This window comes from Vigna umbellata, chromosome 3 (assembly GCF_029865625.1).
Source record: "Vigna umbellata cultivar VRB3 chromosome 3, Vumbellata_1.0, whole genome shotgun sequence".
In the NCBI taxonomy this organism is placed as follows: domain Eukaryota; kingdom Viridiplantae; phylum Streptophyta; class Magnoliopsida; order Fabales; family Fabaceae; genus Vigna; species Vigna umbellata.
In genome coordinates, this window is record NC_142167.1 from 24652125 (window position 1) to 24670504 (window position 18380).

At 31.2% G+C, this 18380-nt stretch overlaps 2 protein-coding genes across 2 annotated transcripts; both read right to left on the minus strand.

Annotated features, from left to right (window-relative positions):
* Nucleotides 1–249: 249 nt before the first annotated feature.
* LOC148202048 (glucan endo-1,3-beta-D-glucosidase-like) lies at nt 250–3515 on the minus strand. The gene is made up of 2 exons (XM_088109929.1): nt 2013–3515; nt 250–933 (listed from the first exon to the last, which is right to left on the minus strand). The coding sequence occupies exons 1-2, from the start codon at nt 3442–3444 to the stop codon at nt 341–343; spliced, it is 2025 nt and encodes a 674-aa protein (XP_087966055.1). The 5' UTR covers nt 3445–3515; the 3' UTR covers nt 250–340.
* Nucleotides 3516–6348: 2833 nt separating this feature from the next.
* LOC148202049 (glucan endo-1,3-beta-D-glucosidase) lies at nt 6349–8578 on the minus strand. The gene has a single exon (XM_088110974.1). The coding sequence runs from the start codon at nt 8533–8535 to the stop codon at nt 6553–6555; it is 1983 nt and encodes a 660-aa protein (XP_087967100.1). The 5' UTR covers nt 8536–8578; the 3' UTR covers nt 6349–6552.
* Between the last annotated feature and the right edge of the window lie 9802 nt (nt 8579–18380).

Genomic DNA, 18380 nt, shown 5'->3' on the forward strand with positions numbered 1-18380 from the left:
TCACTATCCTTGCTAATTAATCCTTATGCAATTATAAGAAACTTTTACGCTTAAACTATTTATCCAAATTTAGTCACCTATAATTAACAAGTCACTCATTCGAAGAAGCTTGAAAATACATATCCGGTAAAGAAGTAACACATTAGCATCCACATCTTCAATGAAAAGTATGCATCTCACGCTAAAAGTTATTAAACATTTTATTTATAAATTGAAAGCATATACATATATTCACCCATAAGTATTATATTAGGCATACAGATATGTGTATAAGTATTTTACAATGCATAATATATTTTATCATATAGTTTTTATTTTTGATAACAGTAAGATGAATGATCTAACAGCCAAATTTGTCTTGTTGATTATCATCATCCTCTTTGTCACCTCTGGTATGAATCCACCACAAGAGATTAGTCAAAGAGTTTCCATTATCAAAAGACTTTAACCCTTTCACGTTCTTCAAAGCCTCTTCTTTATCATAAAGCGCTTGAAGTGCATAAACAAAGCCTTTCCATGCATCTTCAACACCTTCCCTATTCAAATCAATGGAAGCCCAGTTTACAAGTTCAATGACATAGTTAACATCTGAGAAAAGTGGGTCAGAGATTGGAACTATGGGCAAGAGGTGAATGCCAAGCCTATACTCTCTCAACTTGTGAGAAGCGAACCATAGGTCGGTGTCTCTTTTATTGGCCCACAGAATGCCCATCATCCTGTTCTCCTCTGTAAAAACATCCTCGTACATGCTCCCATTCGCTGACACTTGAAACCATGTTTGAGCTGCAAGGATTTCCAGTGCTGTTAAGGTTGATCCTAGGGCAACAAGCTGAACATCGCCATATGCCATACCCATCAATGCTGCAGAATAGTATGCATTCACTGCTTGACTGGTACTCTCATGATTCCTACCATCAGCAAACTCTGTTAACCCTGTTACAAAAATATTAGATTAGTAAAGAACCTATCATGAATTGATTATTCTATACGTAACATGATAATGATATTTATAAAAAGAAAGTTATAATATTGTAATATAAAAAATATATTTTTATATCTGTTTTTCTGTTTTTATTTTTACATCTTTTCATGTATGAACATATATGATGGTTGATCACTGAAGTATCAATTTAGATGAGATGTCAAGACAATGATGTTTATAACATGGCCTTTTTATTAAAAGAAATGTAAATCACTTTTAATTATTTATTGTTATTGGATGCTTTAGTTGTATTTTTATTTTTAAATTAATGTCTTCGGAAGAAAGGGTATATAAATTATTTTTAATTCTACTTCTAAGTAATAATGTAATGTGTATTGTTTATGATATACCAAAACATTTTCATAGTAGTATTATTATCAATTTCTTTTATTTCTTAGTATTACAAAATGAACTTAATATGATGGAATTATTGCAAAGTTTTGACATAAATCAAATTGAATTATTATTTTTATTTGACTTACTTATCCCACTGATGAACTTAACTTAGATTGACACGTAGTCTGTTTTATAAAATAAAAATTATTATAATAAATGTTAAGAAATAATTTATTAAAATATATATATATATATATATATATATATATATATATATATATACATATTAGAATTTACATGTTAAGTCATTATTAAGTTTATTAATATATCTTCAATTTTAAAAGTAGTTTTTATATAATCTTTTATTTTAGATTAATCAAGTGGCCGTGGCCTGTCCATTTCCTACTATTACTCTTTGTTAAAATTATTTATAAAATGAGCAACGTTCATCTTTGGTTTATCTAAGAGATTTTTTTTTTATATTAATTGTTTTGGATATTCATAAATACTTTAAATACTTGAGCATTTTAATAGTATGCACAGGCCTCTGAGGTATATAAAATGTTGATATCAAGTAAACAAAGAAAACGTAATTATATTTCAGTTAACAGTAAGTTATTTCACATAAAAGTTACTTATTTTTTCTTAGTTTGAAACAAGCTGATCTTAGTTTATTTGATTAAATTTTATGTACCTGCAGCCCAAGAGTGCAACTTGTAAAGGTCAAAGCACCTCAGTTTTGGGTAATTGGAGTTTGATTGTGTGTCCAAGTTCATAATATCTTGCATGAGTGAATAGGCTTTGTTCTTGTACTTTCTCCCCCATGCTGGATCGATCTTTGCAAGCACTGCAATGGCATAAAGAAAGTACCCCAGATGGTACTGGTGATCATTGTAAATCCCGAATCCAAAATCTGCAGAAACATCATCAGATCCTTTATACGTAACAATGCCACCCCATTTGTTATCATGCAAGAATCCATTCACCTTCAAAGTTCCATCCAACCATAACTCAACCGTGTCCTTCAGAAACTTGCTAACTTTTGGAATCACATCATAGAAGAAAACCTCTTCGGCTATCAGAGCCAGCCTTGCAGCCCTAGCAATGTATTTTCCATAATAGTAAGATTCAGTGGTCTCCATTTTTAGGGCCTCAACATCATTCACAAGCGCAGAAACAATTTCCTGTTTATTTTCTTCTTTGATACCCATTGAAGAATGCCATGTCACTGAAACTGGATCAGTTTTCAGAATCCATGACTTGCCCAAAACACCAACAAGATCCCCATCTATGCTTGTGTACTTAAAGTCATCAAGAACAGCAACATCAGTGTCTGTAGAAGAGAGAAGCTGAAGATGGAGAGGATGTGCTAGTAGTAGCAATGCACCAGACCCTTTTGTTTCCCATTCATATTCCACACAAAAGGGTTCTTTAATCACAGCATTTCCTGACACAGGGTAAGTGAAACTGCACAGGTCAAGAATGGCCTCGCTTTGTGGATCAGAGTTAGGGAGAAGGGCTATGCGGATTGTGCCAGAGAAGGCCTCAGAAGTGATCTCAGAAGTGGTGTGAGTTAACTTGATTGGCGAGGAAGCATAGAGGAGCCATGTTTGGGCATTGTTAAACTTAATGGTGAACTTGTGAAAGGAAGTGGATTCTGTGGAATCCAAGGAGACAATGGAATGGATGGTGGTGATGGAAAGAGGGATTGGTTGAGTTACTGAGACTGTCAAATAAGGGCTTCCCCTAACGAGGAAAAAGGTCAGGTTTGAAGAAGGGATTTCTAAAGTGACACTGAGATCACTGAAGGAAGAGATTGTGTGTTTTCCAGATGAACTTTGCTTAGAGGAGATGGTGAGATCAGGGTTGAAGACTTGGTATATGTTAGTAGCAGTGGAAGTGCGAGAAGGGTATGATAGAGAGAGTGAAGAGTTGGAGGATTTGATGAGGTAGGGGTGAATGTATTCAGGTTGGTCACCATTTTTGAGGACAAAGTTTTGGAAGAAAGAGTTTGTGGGAAGTGGAGATGAGACAAGGTTTGAGGAGAAGAAGTTGGAGGGGTCAGGGAGGACAGTGGATTTTGTCTGTGGGAAGATGTAAGGAGTGTTGTGTTGGTTGCTAGCCATTGCTTTTGAAAATGTTGTGTTTGTGATAGGGTTATGTTGATCAATATATATATATATATGAATGGTGTGTGATTGTGTTGTTGGTGGTGATGGTTTTATAATGTTTCGTAACCATTATATACGAACCTTTTGTGCATTTAGAGTTACTCTATCTACAACTTGGTTTGCTATTAAATTGTTAGAAGTAGGAGAGTGGGGTTAGGGTTTTGGGATTTTGGTTATGCTTGTGGGATGGTTGAACTTAGTTTATTGATTTCAACAAAATGTTGATGAGAAGGGTTTGTTTTGGTTTGTTGAGAGATGGGATTAAAGATTGAATGATGGAAGGGTGGGAGTAAAGAGGATTTAATCATTGATGTTTAAGCAAGGGAAGAGGATCTTAGGAGGAAAGAGATGAGAGCATAGTGTCTCTCTTACGTTAATTTCTTAGCCGTTTTGCTTAAGTGCTTCATAACCAATATGCACCAAGTATTTATCAGAAAAATACCTTTTCAGTTTACTTTAATATCTTGTTTAGTTAAAAAGGATTAATATTGAACTATTGACTAATGAAATTTTTATGAGATGTTGAAAACTATTATAAAACATCAAAATATATTAGTAATACTTTCAGTGCAAAACGTTAAAAACCATATTGAAAATCATTAAAATGAACTAATGATTATATATATATATATATATATATATATATATATATATATATATATATATATATATATATATATATATATATATATTATAATTTCTTAACTTGTGAGCAAAAAATTTAAAATATTTTTTTACATCCAATATAATTAGTTGATAATCACTTTTAGGAATAATATAGTTATTAGAAAAGGAAACTTTTATATTTGTAAAAGAAAAAATATTAAAGAAGGAATGAGTGAATGTAAAGTAGGTGTAAAAGTTTATTAGATGTAAAAATAGTGAAATGCTAAACAAAATTATCAAAAGCCTTCCCTACCAATTGTGTATTCCATAATAAAGACAAATACATCATTATTAATACAAAAATACTACATTCAATTTTATAGTTTAAATGTATATTTTATTATTATTTAATAATTAATATTTTTTAATTATATTTTCACTACAAAGATAATGGTGATTAACTATCACAATATAACGTGGATTTTGAAAATAGATTCTAGTAGAGTTGGCTGGTAGCAAATATGATAAAAATGACAAATCCTGTGTTGATTGTAACAATTTGGATCAATATTTTTATTGATTTCCTTCGTCACTCCTTATTTTATTTTTGATTATTAACTTTATTACAATTTACATTCAAAACCTTTATATTTATTCTCTTCTTCATCTACTTTCTTCTTCATTTGTTTTTATCTTGTTTATAATTTCATCTCTAAATATAAAAAAATTATAAAAAATATGATTATTATAAAGAAACGCACCAATTGTTGATTGAAGTCTAAGAAAGAATTGAATAATTTAAATTTTTTGTGTGACTTTGATCAACAATATAAGCAATTTAACACTTTAAAATAGATTGAAAAACTTGTAAGTGTTTTAGACCATGAAAGACGAAATCCGCGTAAGTAGATTAGGTTTATTAAGTGATATTGAAAAAGCATCCAACCATAATCCTCGAAAAATAATATCAATAAAATTTATTGGATGGTTAAAGATAAATTGATTACAATATAGTAAAAGCAATATTAATAAAATTTATTGAATGGTTAAAGATAAATTTATTACAATAGTAAAATTATTGTGGGAGAAACATAATAAAAAATGTATAGAAGGATTAAATATAATTATTGTTCCAATTAATTATAAAACTTCTTACAACTCAATGGATAATACATTCACAATAAGACATTAATCATGTTCATATTATTTATTTAAAATATATTATAAAATATTATCATTATAATTTTATACTTTTAAATTTTACTACTTAATCACATAAATAAAATGATAACATTAACTTGTGCTTTATTTTTTAATATTAATTAGATTTACTTGTGCATCAACAAAGACAAATCCACCCTAAAGCCATCTTACAAACATGTCTATTTTGTATGTTAAATATTGACTTTTATAAACTTTAAATAGATTTACTTTCTTTTTCATGAAACTTTCTGTATAAATAAAATACAATTTTAGAGTAATTTCCTTGACTGAAACTCGCATTAAGATCAGAGCTGTTATTGGATTGCTATTTTCCAATTGTCTAGTTCTAGTAAAGGGTCAGAGAATAAATTAATATTTTATTTATTTATCATCATTATTATTATTATTATTATAATAATTATTATTATAATAATAATAATTATTATTATTTGAGAGAAAAAATTGTAATCAACTTCGAAGAAGTTTCCATATTTGTTGTTTATAATTGTTTTTAGTTGTTTACATTCTGATTCAAAATAGTTGAGACTCTATAAAGTAATGATGCAGAAAGTGAGTCTAAGATATGTGAGATCTGTTATTATAAAAAAATAATTATTTCATATATATATATATATATATATATATATATATGTATATAATAAAAAACTTTTTTTATTTTTTATTTTTAAAAAGAAGTGAAAGAATGCAATTTGATATAAGTTCAATAAAGTCTTTTACGTAAAATTAGAGTTGTAAAAATAAGTTAAGTGTATGTTATTAAGATAAAAGTAATTATGATCTAAATTGAGTGGGATTAGTTTTAGTTTAACTTATATGGTAAGTGACATAAATAAGTCTAATCCAGCTCAATCGATAGACTTATCAACCTAATTTATATAATAATACAATCGCATGTATTATAATTTATATGTTTTGTATGTCAAACGCAATAATTAACATTGAAATTCAATAACACAATTTAAATTTTAATAGATCCCTTTATACAACAACAATGAATGCCAAAGTGTTGAACCAAAATGAAAGCAACACTGATAATTAAATATATTATCATTCATATAGTAATGGCTTGTCAGACCTGTGATAAAGTATGATATTGTTGTAACTTCATTATATGTTTTCTTTTTCATGACATAGAAATCATCGACTTATTGGTATTTTAAAACTTAATAGTAGTAATGATAACAATAGCCAAAGCAGCAGTGTTTCATGTTCATGTTCAGTGACCCTTCTTATTCATCCTCTGCTGTGAATCCACCACAAGAGATTAGTCAAAGAGTTTCCACCATCAAAACCTGTAAGGTTTCTTATCTTCTGCAATGCACTTTCATTGTCATAAATCCCTTCAAGGGCATACGCAAATCCCTTCCATCCTTCACCAACACCATCCCTATTCAAAGCAGGTAAAGTCCACTCCACAAGCTGCTTCACAAACTCAGCATTGGAGAAAATGGCTTCAGAAATAGGCACCAATGGTAAGAGCTGAATGCCAAGCCTACACTCTTTCCACTCTGCAGGAGCAAACCATAGTCCAGTGTCCCTCTTGTTAGACCACAGAACTCCCATGATCCTGTTCTCTTGTGTGAACTCTTCCTCATACAAAGTCCCTTTCTCTTCCACATGCCACCACATTTTAGTCCCCAGAATTTCCAATGCTGTCAGTGTTGATCCAAGGGAAACAAGATGAGCATCACCATATGCCAGACCCATCAAAGCAGCAGAGTAATATGCACACACAGCCTCACTTGTGCTCTCTTGGTTCCTTCCATCTGTGAACTCAGTTAACCCCCCAGCCCAAGAGTGAAGAACATAAGGGTCAAAACACCTCAAACGTGTGTAATTGGAGTTTTGTTTTGTGTCCAAGTTCATGAAGTCTTGCACAAGGGAAAAGGCTTTAGGCTTGTACTTTCTACCCCAGGCTTGATCAAACTTAGTGAGCACTGCAATTCCATAAAGGAAGTACCCCAAATGGTAGTGATGATCATTGTAAATACCAAATCCAAAATCACCACCCGCATCATTGGACCCTTGTTGTGTAATAATGCCACCCCATTTCTTATCATGTAGAAATCCATTCCCTTTGAAAGTTCCCTCTAACCATGGCTCAATGGTTTCCTTCAAAAACTTTATAACCTTTGGAATCACATCAGGGTAGCGCAACTCCTCAGCTATCAGTGCCAACCTTGCAGCCCTTGCAACCAACTTCCCATAAAAATAAGACCTTGTTTCTGTTATTGATGACGAGTTTAGGCCTTCAACATCATTAGAAAGGGATGAAACAACTTCATCACGGGATTCTTCTTTGACTCCATTGGTTGATTGCCATGTTACAAACACGGGATCTGTTTGCAACACCCATGAATTCCCGACAACACCAACAACATCCCCATCAATGCTTCCATACTTAAAATCTTCAAGAACAGTGACATCATTGTCTTCATTAGACAGAAGCTGAACATGGAGAGGGTGAGCCAAGAGTAACAAATCCCCTGACCCTTTCTTCTCCCACTTATACTCCACGCAAAAGGGTTCTCTGAATATAGCTTCACCTGACACGGGGTAACAAGAACTGAACTTGTCAAGAACCGCCTCGTGTTTTGAATCAGAATCAGGCAGCAAGGCTATCCGGACTATGCCAGAAAATGCATCAGAAGTGATTTCAGAAAGAGTGTGACTCAAACTGATGGGGGAGGAAGCATAAAGGATCCATGTTTGACCATTGTTGAACTGAAAGGTGTACTTGGTGCGAGTATTGTTTGAAGAGAATGAAAGAATGGCGTGGACGGTGGTGATGGAAAGAGGGGTTGGTTGGGTGACAGAAACAGTCAAAAAGGGGCTTCCCCTAACAAGGAGGAAGCTAAGATTGGAAGAAGGGATATCCAAAGTGACACTGAGATCACTGTAAGAGGAGATAAGGTGTTTGCCACTTGAACCGTGCTTGGATGAGATGGTTAGATCAGCATTGAAGACTTGGTATATGACAGCAGAACTGACTTGGCGAGAAGGGTATGAGAGAGAGAGGGAAGAGCCAGAGGATTTGATGAGGTAAGGATGAATGTATTCAGGTTGGTCACCATTTTTTAGCACAAAGTTTTGGAAGAAAGAGTTTGTGGGGAGTGGTTTTGAGAGAAGGGTTGAGGAGAAGAATTGAGAGGGATCAGGAAGAACAGTGGATTGTGTCTCTGGGAAGATGAAATGAGTTTTGTTTTGCTTGACCATTGCTGCTTCTGAAGATGGTGGAACTGGTGTTTGGTTGTGTTGTGGTGATGATGAATGCTTGAATGGTGTGATTTATATATGGGTTTTGGAGAGCATGAGGTGAATGCACTTGTTCCTTAGAGTTGGTGTGTTTTCATTATTGGCGGCTACTCTATCAACGACCTGGTTAATTATTAAAGTCTTATGAGTAGGAAAGTGGGGTTTGGATTTTGGATTTTTGGGGATAGTTGACCATAATTTATTGATTTTGTGAACTGTCTTTTGGTGCAAGTTGAGGTGCAATGTTTATCTTGGTGTGTTGATGATGATGTTAGAGAGGATCAATGATTCTAAATTTGTGATGAATGGTGGAAGGGTGTGAGTAAAGAGTATTGAATGATTGATTCAAAGGCAGTGAAACTTGGGAAGAAAGATGAGTGAATGTAACCTTGTCAAGAAGCAAAATAGAAGTTTCTCAATGGGAACATACCAAATTCAGATGAAAAAAAAGGAGAAGAAAACATTTCCTCACATAAATGCAGATTTATGTGCACACAGTTGGACAATTTGAACCAGATAGACGCATGTTATGAACACACACATGAATCATATTGCATGTTGAAATTTTGCTGGCAACCCAAAATAAGTTATTCTTGGAAAAGTCTTATCATTTTTATTTAATTAAATTTAATTGGATCCCATCCAATCTATTTATTTATTTTATTGACTATCGACCTAACATATCATAATCGGATTTATTAATTTAAAAATAATTATTTATTAATAAAAATATCTCAAAAATAGATATTTATTTAATAATTAAAATTATCAATAGTTCTTTGTAATATTACTCGTATCTTTTATTATATATTAATTGTGAAGTTGAGTTTTTCGTAAACATGACAAGGAATTCAATGTTTAATGGTGTAGAAAATACTATTCGGTTCAACTCACGAAAGTATAACTAAATTGTTTAAAAATAATGGAGTAATTGTATATGTTATTATTTTTAGAAATTGGATAATTGACTTAAAATTTCCGGTTCAAGAATAAGTTATATATGGAGTCTTAACCATTTGTATTGAAACTCTAAAATAATTCTAGAGAGTTTGATTGATCCCTCTTACAATCTTCTATTTATAAGAATAAATTGATACATAAGTACATGATAAATAGGTAACCCTAGACACAATATAATCATGATAAATAGGGTAACTCTAGACACAATATAATCATGATAAATAGGGTAATCCTAGACACAATATAATCATGATAAATAGGGTAACCCTTGACACACCATAATGATGATAAAATAGGATAAATATCCTAACAAAATCGTTGAGTGATGACTTTTCTATAAAATTCAAAAAAAGTGAAGTCGTCATGAGTCTTATGGACTTCTTTGTAAATTTTTTGAATTAAAGTCATTAGGAATGATAATGACTTTAAATTTATATTTTAATTGAACTAAAGTTTTCACTCATGACAACTTTAGTTGTGCATAATTTTTTAGGTGTGTTTGTATTATGGTATGGATTTGGAGTGAAAAATGAAACACGGGAGGGAAAGAGTGGTGAGATTGTTTGAACTAAGAAAAATATAGTTGAAAGTGAAAAGAAAAGAAAGTTTACGAAACTTTGTGTATGATTTAATTGATAATTTAAAAAAAAATTATAAAGTGACAAAATTTCTCTCATCATTATAAATTATTTTTAATTAAATTTAAATTATAATTTTATCATTATTTTACAAAATTAATTTATTATTATTATAAAATATTTAATTTTTTATTTTATAATTTTTTATTTTATAATTTATTATTACTTTTATTCTAGTATTAATATTTCTAATATTATTATTATCATTTTATAAATTTATTATTATTTTTATATAGATTTTATAATTTTTACTGATATTATTATGATTTTATAATTTTTGCTATAAATAATGTATTAACATAAATAGATCTATTATTATTTTATAAATTTATTATTATTATTATTAGTTTAAATTTTATTGTTATTATTTATATTTTTTTATTATATTATATTAAATAATTAATTATATTACTTATATTTTATACAACGTGACACAATTTTTATAGGTAAACATGAGTGTCCACCTTGGAGATGGAAAAGTGAAAAGTTAATATTTTGGTAACTTCATCGTTACTTTACTTAAGAAATTTGGGAATGTTTGATAAAGATGAATTTGCGAGGATGGATTAATGAAGAAATAAAGATAAGAGTAAGATTGTTTGAATTAAGGAAAAAATAGTAAAAATAAAAAAATTTGAGGTAAAAATTTACGAAAGATAATGAATGATAAGGTGGGTTTTATAGGTTAAGAAAATATTTTAATTGATAAAAATGAAAGATTATTATTTTGATATTGGTCATTGTATTAAAATTTGTACTTACAAAGTCAAATAGGTATGTAATAAAGACACGTCAAATTCGAAGCACCTTCAATCTTTTCTTCAACAATTATTTTTTCTTTTTTTCGACCCGTCTTCTACAAGTAAATGTGTGTTTTGCTTGCAAAAGATTTACCAATCCTTAAATAAGTTGTCAGAATCAGCTAATAGTCAAAATTGTAATTAATGTTAGAAGTAAATCCAAACTTAGATTATTATTATATATAAGTAAAAAAAAATGGATTCTATGAAGACTACATGTAAAAGAAGACTTGTCATAATAAGTTAAGTCGTGACATTTGCGTAAACATATTTTATTACTGATAAAATGAGACCTATCATAATAGGTGAAAAAGTAAAATTTATTATAACAGACGAAATTCACCTTTCATAGTAAATTAGGCTTAGTAGAAAAATTGAAATTATACTCAAAACTTATTATGACTAATTTAGGAAGACTCCTCATAGTAAGTCTTCACCATGGCTGTTAGTTCACCACTTTTGCCTAAATTCCTAATTTCACTCTTGTTTCATTCATCATCCTCATTTCTATTCACGAATACTCTCGCAAGTAGTTGCTTCCACATGTCGCAACGTTGTTGCCTCTCCACGTCATCCTCTCCCACACCCTTCTACAACCCAACCTTTTTTCTCTACACAAACAAACTTATTATTCTCTCTATCTCTCTCCCAACCGACCAATCCATAATACATTCACACAACAAATGCAACTCTGTGAGTTATTTTGTTTTTCTGAACATAATCCTTCTAACCCGACTGTTTTTGTGCTTAAATTTTCCTTCTTCTTCACTCTACCAACTCAATTTGATGAGCTTTTCTTTATGAAGGAATTGAGTTTTCTCTCTTTTTGATTTTGCGTCTTTCTTTTGATTTCCTAAGTCTGAGGTGAGGTTGGTTTTTGTTATCTAGAAAGTTCGAGTATTTAGGGGTTTTCATTGCACTTTGTTATATGGGGTTGTTAGGACTTTTTGGACAATCATGCTATCGGCATTGTCTGATTCGTTGGCAACGATTACGACCACCTCAGATGTTGTTTTGAAGCCATTGACATTGGAGAATCAGTGATGGTATACCTCCTAGCCATGGTCAAACACTTTCAAGAAGAGTTGCATGCATCTATGGAAGATGGATCTAGACTCTCTCTCTTGGGCCATTTTGAACCACCATAGAGCTTTTAGAGTAGGAATAACTTTGGGCCTTATATTTTGGCAAAGTATACTAGAATTTATTTGGTTTTTGTATTATGGGTCAAGTAATGTAGGTTTTATTTTGAACCTTGTATTTTAGGCCAAGTAGTTTAGGGTTTTTAGACAACTTGAGTCAACAAAGGCTAAGGTCCAATGTTAACCAAAGTGGGATGTCCAAGAGCTAGGTTGGAAAAGGGGTAAAAGTTTTCAACCTAGCTTGGTGAGCAAGGGAGTGAGTCATCCAACCTTTGTAAGAGTGGTTATGTGTCATGCTTACATTGGAGACGATTTTCCATAAGTAGTGGTCATATGTCCTCCTCCTAATGGAGAAGATTTTTTTCACATTTTCTCCTCCTTATGAAGAATATTTTTCACATTGCTCTCCAAGCTAGCTAAGTTTTAGTTTTTAGGTTTTGTTACTACAAATTGAAGACATCCTTAACCTATAAATAGAAGTGTCTACCCATCTTGTATTTATCTTGGATTTTGAGTAAAGTTATGGTGTTATTTTTGTTTCATAACACCAAAGGCTAAAACATCTTATATGGTTTGTTTTAGCCACCTTCCTCTAAAATTGGTCTAACCTCTTTAAAAACATCATCAAACACCACCCATCACCCTCCAAACACAAAGACCGTGAGACTTCTTCCCTTGCATCCCACTAAATTTTGCACCCTTTGAACCATTTCATCATCACTATAGTTTCTCTTGTAGCTTTGCCCAATCAATCTAAGGAAATTGCTATCAATAAGGGATTTTGGAATCTTAGAGGGCTGTAGTGGCAGATACATCTTGCCGTGTTGTCGTGTTCAACTTCGACTTCAATTGATGATTTTAGTCTTCATCTGAGCGACGACCAATTGTTGAAGAAGGTAAAAACCGCACCTTTTTAGTTTTATTTTTCGGTGTTGAATTTTTATGATAATGTATTTGTGTGTGATGTGTGTTTGTGGAGATAAAATCATGGAAATAATATGAAAATGTTACAATGCAAGAGACTTTGAAGAGTATGCTTTGCCCATCTTGTGGGGACCACCGTGTCTTGAAGGAGATCGTGAACAAACTATCCATAATATGAAACTTGAAAATATCCACCTAAAGGAAGAGGTTAGTGAAGTCGTCTATTGATTCACTTTATATTTGATGTGATATTTTGATTGCTAATATTTTAAATTCTAATTGACACACATATATATATATATATATATATATATATTTTTCTTTTTTTCATTTATTTATATATTTATTTATGTGAATTGGTTTTCAGCATGAGAAGGTGTCTCGTCTTCTTTCGAGGTACTTGGAGAGCCAGATGCTACCACCTGATCAGTTCCAACAGGGTTTTTTTCCCATCATAGGATCAAGTTCAACTGCTGCAGCACTTGGAAATCCACTGAACCAAGTGATTGGTGGAAGTTCAAGTCATGATCCAAATCTTGCTTTTGCATATGATGGATGGTGGCCATAACTTATTTGCAAATGAAGGCATAGGAAAAAACCTTATGGCTAAGGTTGCTGCTACGGCAATGGATGAGCTAGTTAGGCCTCTTCGGATTAATGAGCCCTTTTGGATTAAGTCTTCATCTCCAGATGGCAAGCTCTGTCTACTGCTTGAAAACTATCAAAAAATGTTCCCAAGGACCAAACATTTCAAAGGGCCTCGTGAATTTCAATTCCTTCGTTTCTGTCAACAAATTGAAGAAGGCCTGGTGATAGCAGATGTATCATTTGATTCCTTCCAGCAAAAACCCTCTATTTTTCAGTCTTGGAAACATCCCTCTGGATGCTTGATCCAAGAACTGCCTAATGGGTGCTCCATGGTTAGTAATTTACATATTAGTGAAGTACTTTAGTAGATCTTCAACTATAAGATTGAAATACTCTACATGTTATTGAGAAAGACGTTTAAATATAAAAGCAAATTTTAGAGGCCATTCTAGAAAGGATTGATTTATGTACCTTGTTAAGATGAAGGCTTAACTGAGATAATATAAAAGCTGTATTTTTCTTCTAACTCCAAATAAATATTTCTTGCTAATATTCCTTTATTTTATGTATGCTTTATCATTTTGTGATCCCTGTAAAAGTTTTCCTTCCAATTTCCAACCTTGCATAATTGATAGTAGAGCCATCAAAATGAGTTTTACTACACTAGCCAAAAGAATGTGATGAGATGTTTTAACGGCTATTTATATCATGTTTAAACACTAAAATAATACTTAAAGATCTTTGGGCTATTGCCAATGGGGTTTAGTTTATAACTTTTGTTTCATAAATTCTTTACTGGAAGTGCTTAATTGCTTTTACATTGCCTGCTGCCCCAAAATCTGTAAAGAATTTGATAACAGATTTTTCTATGAACATATTTCCAAACAAATCAATTCTTTTAAAATCAGTCTCTTCAAAATCAAGTCTATCCTAATCCAAAACAAAGAGACTATAAATTGTTGAGAAACCTAATACCTAAATGTGAAGATGCAAATTCCATCAATATGGTTTCCTTGCTTTTGAATAACTCATTTTATTTTAGTTTTATTTGCTATGAAAATATTTTGATAACTTGTAGAAATATTTTAAGTTATAATACTTCACAATATCTTGGAAGTATTTGTAACTTTTGTAAAAGTTGTACGTTTATGTATATACAACTTAATGTTTCAAAGATTGTTAGACAATGTAATATATGAATTGATTTGTTGGTAAAAATATGACAGATTTCTAAATATTTATCATAATTGGTTCACATGTTATGATAGATGATAAAAAAATATGTAATAGTAAGTTGGATTTACTATGACAAGTAATTCGAAAATATGTCAAGTGAGTTGGACTTATTATGACAGGTTTGACTCTCGTAACTATGATGTCAAAACATTTGTCATAAAAAGTCCATTTTACCTATCATAAAAAGTCATCTGCACTATGATTTAGTACTTGACCTTTTGTCTAAATGGGCATGGGTATGAGCCTTATGACCTAATAACCCATTTATTTAAGGTGATGGTAGCCAATTTTGGCTAAGTTATATTGTACGTGGTTCGTTATTATCTTTGGCAGGTGGTACACTGTAATGGTAGGAAGCATGCAGCTCCTAACAAATGCCAGTTAGGTACCGGTAGGCGACAATAAGTTCTAAGGGGTAAGAACATGGTCCTCGACAAGAGACACACACTCATCAGCAAGCAACACTTAATCTTTGGAACAGAACACACGACAATTGGCATGCAACATTCAACATGTGGTACATGAGGCACATGTCTTTCAATAGTTGGTTTTCACGCTTCGACAAATAGATATTGACCTTTGATGAACAATTCTCAATCTTCAGTATGTAGTTATTAATTAGTAAGTAATACTTAGTCATCGACAAGTGACACTTAACATTTAATAAGTACATTCAACACTTAGTTGATACAGTAAGTTGTCTTAAGAGTTGATAAGGTCGAAGGTTTTCGATCATATACAAATACAAAATTAAATTATTAGTATTATTAATATTATTACTATTTAGTTATTATTATTATTATCAATGTTTTTTTATTATTAATATTATTATCAAGTTATTATTGTTATTAATAAAATAATAAACCGGAACACTTATACTCGAATTGATATTAGAAAGAGAAGGAAAAACTTATTTTTTTCAATAATTCAATTGGATAAAAAGGTAGATTTCCACCTTAAGAGTTCTACAATATTTTCTAATCGATATTTAAACAAATGGATAAAAAGTTAAATATTTAAGAGAAAAAATAGAGGTGAAGAGGTTCTTTCTATAAAAACAATGTCTTTTGTAAAAATAAACTCTATTTAACTAATTTATATTTATATTAAAACTTTTAATAATAAAATAATCAAATATATTTTACAAAAGTTCTATTTCATTAAAAGAATTTTTAAGATCTTACACGTTAATGCCGTTTGCTAAAAGAATGTTTTACAGATTTTAATATTTAAAATATCAAAGCGATATATATATATATATATATATATATATATATATATATATATATATATATATATATATATATATATAAATTTAAAGATGAAACACAATTTTTAAAAGTAATTCACAAAAAAAATTGCAAATTTAACTGTTATGGTTGATGTAATTATTTTATTAGTCAAGATCCAATAATAATTATTAAATATGTAAATATAAATATAAATAAATTTTTACTTCTAAAATAAAGACAAAATAGTTAATTGTACCCGACATCGTCCTGTGTGCATTAAGTCAACCCATACGAACCAATTGATTTACTTTTAGCTTATGATTGTTTTAGTAGATAGAAAATAACAGGTTTACTGTTTAAAAAGAAATATTGAAAGAAATAAAAAAGAATAATCATTCAAATCAAGAATGAAGTATGTAGATAAAACTTTCTCTTCTAAATTGCAAAGTAAAGCGAGGATTGTGAATAAATACAACAGCTTAATTAATTAAATATATAAGTATAAAATAATATTTTTTTAAAAGCTACTAAGTTTTGTAAATAAATAATTAAAAGAAACATCAAAATAATAAATAAAAAAAATTAACTAACTTAAATTTTAATATAAAATAAAATAGTTTATTATACATAATATTATTATAGTTTTAAAATATATATTTTTATATCATATTTATCAAATCATTCATATTTTTTAGGTTTAAATAATTTTTTGGTTTCTATTTTTGTCGACTTTATTCACTGTGAAAATCACTAAATTTGGATGTCAATCTCAATTTTAGTAATTTATATTTAAATTGTTTATTTTTCATAATATTTTATAAATTGTTAATGACACATTGTACATATTGGCAGTGTTTGAATGAACAGTTTAATTTTTGTTTTCGTGGCCCGTTCAACACAATGTAAGTTGAAATTTGGTTAATAGCAAGCTCCCATATGGTATCTCATCTTTGTTCAACCTTCATTGCAGCACTTGAAAGAGAAAAAACAAGACCAGAAAACATAGTTGTGACAAGGATCCAAGTGCAGTGGTGGCTTTCGTGCATATGGTTGATTTGTGGTGGAGTGAATCTATGCGTGGAGATTAGTAGTTCGAAAGGATTTACTCTTTTGCTGATGGAAGATGCTTGAGGAGAAGACCGTACACACGACGTGTATTTTTTTTTTTAGAGCTTCCTCTAGAGATGAACGCAATGAAAATGACAAATAACACTCAAAGGAGAGGGAAGAAAACTCTAATTGAACCAAAAGTGAGATCGAACTCACTAGAACTCAAGGATCTAGGATTTGAATGGTAGAAAATCCTAAAAACATGAATGAACCATAGAATGGCGAAGAAACCCTAATCTAAACTGATTAATCGGTAGAAACAAATGATTGTACGGTGGAAAGGTGATAATCGAAGAATCAATCGATAGGAAGTGAAAATAGACAAAGAAGAAGGCTTTTAATTAGTGAAATTGGAGGGAAATGGTGAAAAGAAAGGGAAAACTTAAGTGAAGGATGAAGATGTTCAGTGAAAATGGAAGAAGAGTGAATGAGAATGATGAATCTGTGAAGAAATGATGATTACCTTAAGGACGAGAGTCTCGCGAGGTAGCGAGAAGCTAGAGACGTGAATGAAGGCTCTCTGAAGCACGAGAGAGAAAACAAAGCACATGAAGCTGTGAATGAAGCTTCACAAGTTTGAGAATGCGTAGTGAAAAGTGAAGACGTGGAAAGTTGACGCGTGCTAGGTAATGAAGATGTGACAGCTACTGAGGCGTAGAACAGCTGAAGATGTGGCAGTAGAGGACTGGTTTAGTTGGAGGAGAGAGAAAGCTATGAAAGTATCATGGAGAAAATGGAAAAATGAGAGAATAGAGGAGTGTGCTTGGAAGGTTTCTAGAGGCGGATCCCTGTAACTTTCTAGCCTGACTTTTAAGAGAGAATTAATTCTAGATTTCAGAAATCTAATTCTTATTCATCTCAAAAGTCATTAATACAATGGTGGAGATGGATATTTGTAGTAACCCATGCTCTATGAAAGCTAAAATGTGTATAAAATAAAGTGTAAAAGAAATACAAGAGGACAATGAGGAAAGTTTATCAGACAATATTTCATCATTTGTGATTTAGGGCTTGCTCACGATGTTGATGGAGGCGTGATTCAGGTGACGAACATGGTGGCTGAAAGCATGAAGACGTTGTGGTGGTTCTAGTGAAAAGAGATGAAGGTTGCATGAGTTGTTGGAGACACAATGATTGATGGTGGTGGCTAGGGTTTCTGATGTGTTGGAAAGTTGA

Coding starts and splice junctions, on each gene's coding strand:
- LOC148202049 (XM_088110974.1), bottom strand. CDS start 8,535: ATGGTCAAGCAAAACAAAACTCATTTCATCTTCCCAGAGACACAATCC.
- LOC148202048 (XM_088109929.1), bottom strand. CDS start 3,444: ATGGCTAGCAACCAACACAACACTCCTTACATCTTCCCACAGACAAAA. Junction 934..2,012: donor GTTGCACTCTTGGGCTGCAG/GTACATAAAATT, acceptor TTTTTGTAACAG/GGTTAACAGAGTTTGCTGAT.